Source organism: Stegastes partitus, unplaced genomic scaffold (assembly GCF_000690725.1).
Source record: "Stegastes partitus isolate 25-593 unplaced genomic scaffold, Stegastes_partitus-1.0.2 Scaffold614, whole genome shotgun sequence".
In the NCBI taxonomy this organism is placed as follows: domain Eukaryota; kingdom Metazoa; phylum Chordata; class Actinopteri; family Pomacentridae; genus Stegastes; species Stegastes partitus.
The window spans coordinates 28,173-33,083 of record NW_007578345.1 but is presented as its reverse complement, the minus strand read 5'-3'; the positions used below and the strand labels follow the sequence as shown (position 1 = coordinate 33,083).

The 4,911-nt window shown below is 43.4% G+C and overlaps 1 protein-coding gene across 1 annotated transcript in view; it reads right to left on the bottom strand.

The window, feature by feature from the left end:
- The window catches only part of LOC103362887 (putative adenosylhomocysteinase 3), a 16,289-nt gene extending 11,765 nt beyond the window's left edge, over positions 1 to 4,524 (bottom strand). The window contains exons 1-2 of the mRNA XM_008289407.1: positions 4,046 to 4,524; positions 112 to 223 (exon numbers count right to left, since the gene is read on the bottom strand). Coding sequence (XP_008287629.1) covers positions 112 to 223; positions 4,046 to 4,225 — 292 coding nt within the window. The 5' untranslated portion in view covers positions 4,226 to 4,524. The remainder of the gene's footprint in view (positions 1 to 111; positions 224 to 4,045) is intronic.
- Between the last annotated feature and the right edge of the window lie 387 nt (positions 4,525 to 4,911).

Here is a 4,911-nt window from a genome sequence, read left to right as displayed (position 1 = left end):
CTCAGTTAATATTTGTAATAACACAAAGTGAATCTAAATCATTAATTCATGGCAAATATTGTACCACAGAGGAACTGAGCTCCGCTGCAGACATGAAGCTTGCCTTCCTACCAGAGCTGTAGCTGTCTGTGGACGACTGGGAGATGGAGCGGGACAGCGAGCGGCGTCCTGTCTTGGTGGGAAACCTGCTGAACTCCTGCTTGTCCTCCACAAACTGGATTTGCTGAAACAAACAAAAGTCATGTTGTTTACTGTAAGATATCTGATGAGAGATTTAAACTGCATTAAATGAAACCCAAACTAACCCTAAAATGTAAAGACAGAAGAAGATTAAAAATTTATACCGTGCTTCAGTGTGCGTGCTGTTAACGGTTAAAAAAAGAACACTACTTCTGGCGCAGTCATGGGAGCGGTGCTCTTTTTGTTGACTTGACTGGATGTGAACAGAGTGAAATGAAGTTCTTTGCTGAAACACTTGGGCAACATGATAATCCTACTCAAATTAGTAAGCCTATTTTGTTGTATTGCCAAAAATAGATGTCTGGCTGCAGCCCAACGGACATTGCATGATCAGGACTGATGTTCCAAAATGAAAACGCCCCAGCCAAATTTTGGATGACCCCGTCCGACTCATGCTTGTGTAACAACAGCGAACATCCCCTCAGAGCTTTGCTGCAATCAAAAAACTCCCAGTCATAGTATTTGAGCCCCCGCTGGTAAATAAAAGCAGTAAGTGGGTCCATATGCACGCACGTCTTCATGTTGAAATTAGCTTGAAATGAAGAGTTTGTGTTGAACAAATCATATTTCAATGAGCATTGGAGCTAAAAATGATCACGATGTGACATTAAAGTGACAGGTCTGAAATGCAACAGATTTACAGCTATTGGATGGAACTGTGTTATCAATCCCTGTACTGCTTTTTTTTGTGGCTCTGATCAAATATCAGCTGCTGCAGGCACCACTATAGCTCACCCAGTTGAGCGGGCGACCCATAAACAGGGCTATAGTTCCCCGACACAGCAGTCGTGGGTTCGATTCCCGCTCACAACTCGTTGCTGCCCCATTCTTCTCCCCTCTTTCCTGTCTATCTCTACTGCTCTAAAAATAAAGGCAAAAAATATATATATATCAGCTGCTGCCAGTTTATTTTTTTATGTATTTAAATATTGTACATTTTTCTGTGTCTATATTCTGTATAATTGTGCACCTGTAAGAGGAAAAAAACAGCTATTTTTGTTGTGTGTACCCAGCTTCGAGCCTCGTCAGCGATCTTTTTATCCCAGCAGTACCCACATTGTGGATTGTGCATGCACTGGAGTAACATGAGCTCCAGATAAAAGACCTCCAGGTGCTGTAATGTTATTTTCTCACATGCAAACTCATAAGCTGAGGTATGAAAACACGTGGACGGGCAGATTTCTACACCTCAGCACTTTGTGGAATGTGTTTGTTTTCATTCTCTTTGCAATGCCAGATCTCAGCTAAAAGGGAAAAAAAGGGAGAGATTTAAAGACGACAAGGATGAGACGGAGATGAATCAGCCTGCAAACCTTCATCCTGATCTGTGTGTGAGCGAGACATTCCCGTCATTATTACCACTTAGCCTCGTTCTCTTCATCATTACATTAGAGTGGGGTTCTTTATTCTAATGCAGTCCGTTGCTGCTTTATTGGTTCAGGCTGGAGCTGAAAACTCTCCACATACCAGTTAAACAACTTGGCAACAAAGAACAATGTGAAGCAGTTTTCTTGACATTAAGGTGACAAGACACCACATATTTTCCTTCAGACAGGATGGCGAGTGTTTCAGGGTCCCAGAGCCGGACTGACTGATGTAAACGGGTTGATGTCAGCTGGCCTGCCACTGGATGTTTATGATTTTATTTAATGTATTTATGTTTTATGCATGTTATGGTTGCATGAATTGTATGTTTTACCTGGTCACTGGAGAAACTTCAGCTTTGGGAAACTAAAGGTAAAGTTGATTCTCAGTCATCCAGGTCATGGTTATTCTCGCAGACTAATCGTAGCAACTGGACCTGCTTGATGCATCCACACCGAGCCACAAAAGACCCTAACGAACCCCGTTGTGGCAGGGGGAGCACTAACGACCCATCTAACGAGGGGGAGGAGCAACAAACCCCCAATTGAAACTCAGGTGTTAATGGCTCCTTTAGGATATCTGGAACTCCCAACTAGTCAGTCAGAGCTGATGAAGCCTCTTGGATGAAGGTGGAACGTCTTCAAGGAACTCAAGCAGTTGCAACGATTAATCTACCAGAACAAAGTTAAAGTTGAAGCAAAGCCCAGATATTTTGAATTCACTTCCCTCGGTCTATAAATATGCACCTCTTTAGCAATATCTAGAATAAAACAACATCTTTTCCTGTGAGCTTTTTCCAAGAATTTGTTCCTCGCCAAGACTATTTGTCATTAAGGCGCTATCGTTGTCTATAAATGTTAGTCAATGAGATTGCTTGGCCAAATATGACTTACAGGGCGTGAGTATCAAAAGTAGCTAAAAACACAAACTTAACTCCAACTTTTCAAGCTTTCAGCGCAGCTCCAACATCAATAGTTGAACATTAACTCCATGAGATAAGAATATAGCTCCAAACCGTTACATAAGAGAAACACTTCTGTCTCTGGAGCAGATGTCTTTGAACCTGGAGTTCAGAGGCACAAACTGCACGAACAGCAAACATCTCCAAAATAGACGGAGCTCCACGTGACTTCATAAGATAAAGAAAGAATCCATCACCTGTTCAGGAAAGAGTTGCACATCCTGGTCCGACCGTGCATTACGTAAACAACTTGTAAGTTGTGGTAACTCTGTTGCTATGACCTTACATCTGTTGTGTTGTTTGGCACAGGAAGTTATGTGTTGATGTGCGTCAAAGTTTCCCAAAACTCTGCGCCGCTCAGTGAGCACAACCGATTTCATTCCAGTAACACAACTTCCCACCCTGCAGCCAAACAAAAGGCTCCAGACATTGCAGGCTGCGCTGAGGTCTTTCCAAGAGGAGAATGAGGATGTGAAACAGTAGATGTGTAACAACGCTGCCAGGCTGTCTCATAAATCCTGAGCGGGGCATGTTTGGACTTTGCATCTGACAGACTCCTTGTCATGATTGAGCTCAATGTTTTCTCAACGCAAAAACAGAATAGATTTTGTTCAAAAGAGGCATTTATTTGTCCACGCTCGTCCAACTTCGATAAAGAGTGCAAATATTTCCCATTCTCGAGCCTCAAGAACTCAAGGCGCAGCGCTTCCTTGTTCCTTTAAAGTGTCGTCTGTCTTCTGCAACATGCAACAATGGTTCTGCTGATTCGCTAAGTCGGATCTGGTTAGGCAGCACACATTTTATTTGAGATAGAAATTGTGATGACTGGTATTAAGCTGGTATTTCTGTGCAGGAATCTGTTTTATTTGATGTAAAATCACACAGATTGTAGAGCACCTTTGTGATTGGTGCTCATAAACCTGACTTGAAGAACAATTGTGACTTTTTTTTTTTCTTTTAATTTCAGCCTTTGATCACACTTGTCTACTTCTACATATGCAGAAAATGTTAGAACTGACTTGTGGCATGACATGTAGCTTTCCATTACTACTTTACAAAATGGGGAGAGGAAAGGAAAAACTTTTTGGGAGCATATATAACATGTGTATTACATGCAATAGCAGTACTTCTACAGCGTATAGCTATTTGCTTTATTAAATAGATACCTCACAGATTAGGAGACGAGCTGTGCTATTAATCTGTGTTATGTAAATGACTAGCTGTGGATATGCAAATCCTTAAACTCTGTCATATATGTTTGCCTTCCTAGAGATTACAGCTGCTCCCTTTATTTACCAGAGGACTGTTGACTTTGTGCACTGTGGAGACCAACACAACCAACAAGCAGTGATGAGCAGAAAGATGCCACAAAGTCCGCTGGAGTCTATACCAGACTAACAGCAGTAGAAGGTCAGCCTGTATAATCTCAGATCTAGTTGTAATACCTGCGCGTCCTCGCCGTGTCGTGCACACGCTTACCTTTTTGACAGGTTTGTGAGTGGGCACCGCGCTGAACACGGTCGACAGCTCTCCCATGTTCATCTCGCTGTTCTTGCTGACGGTCATGGCTGAGTATTTCTCCGCCACGTTTTCGCTCTCCTTCACCTCTTTGCTCGCCTGCTTCACCTCCAGCTTCGCATCCCCGACCGGCTCTGACATGTCGTCCGTCTTGTTAACGTCACCTGGACACAAACACCGCCGAGTCTTCTCCGGGAGTTACCGAGTCAAGCTAGCCGCTGTGTCGTTACGTCCTGGCGCTGCTAGCTGTGCAACGACGAGCGGAAGACGGAGCGTTCAGAGCGCGCACATGTAAATAAACAAACAGTGAGCGTGATTATTAAGTGGCGGCTTGTGGTCGACTCTGATTTGGCGCAGACGGATCCGCTTATTTCGTGTGCTGGGCTGCGTAGAGCTCCGCGCTGCTCCTCTGCTGGCTCAGCTGTCACCTGGCTGAGTAACTTTGTGGGCGGAACCCAACAGACCCCGAGGGGGCGTGTCCTGGATTAGGATGCATTCACGGTACGTAGGATAACAAACAACTAATGCGCGTTTATTGCGAGTTACGTATATGTTGTTTTTCTTTTCTTTTTTGCCACACATTTGACACGCTAATACAGGACAGTACTTTTATTAATGTCATCTTTTTCTGCGGGAAACTAAATATAACTTTCTTTTCAATCCCTTTTCGTTTTCACGTACACTAAGCAGGAAGGATCCCTAATTCCTACACTATCAGCCAGTACCTGAAGTACACAATCCGTACTAATTTGAATGAGATGCTGTTGGAGCGCTTCTCTTTTTTCTAAGTAAATTTGTCTACCTTTGCATTTGCCAGAGTCCTTTTC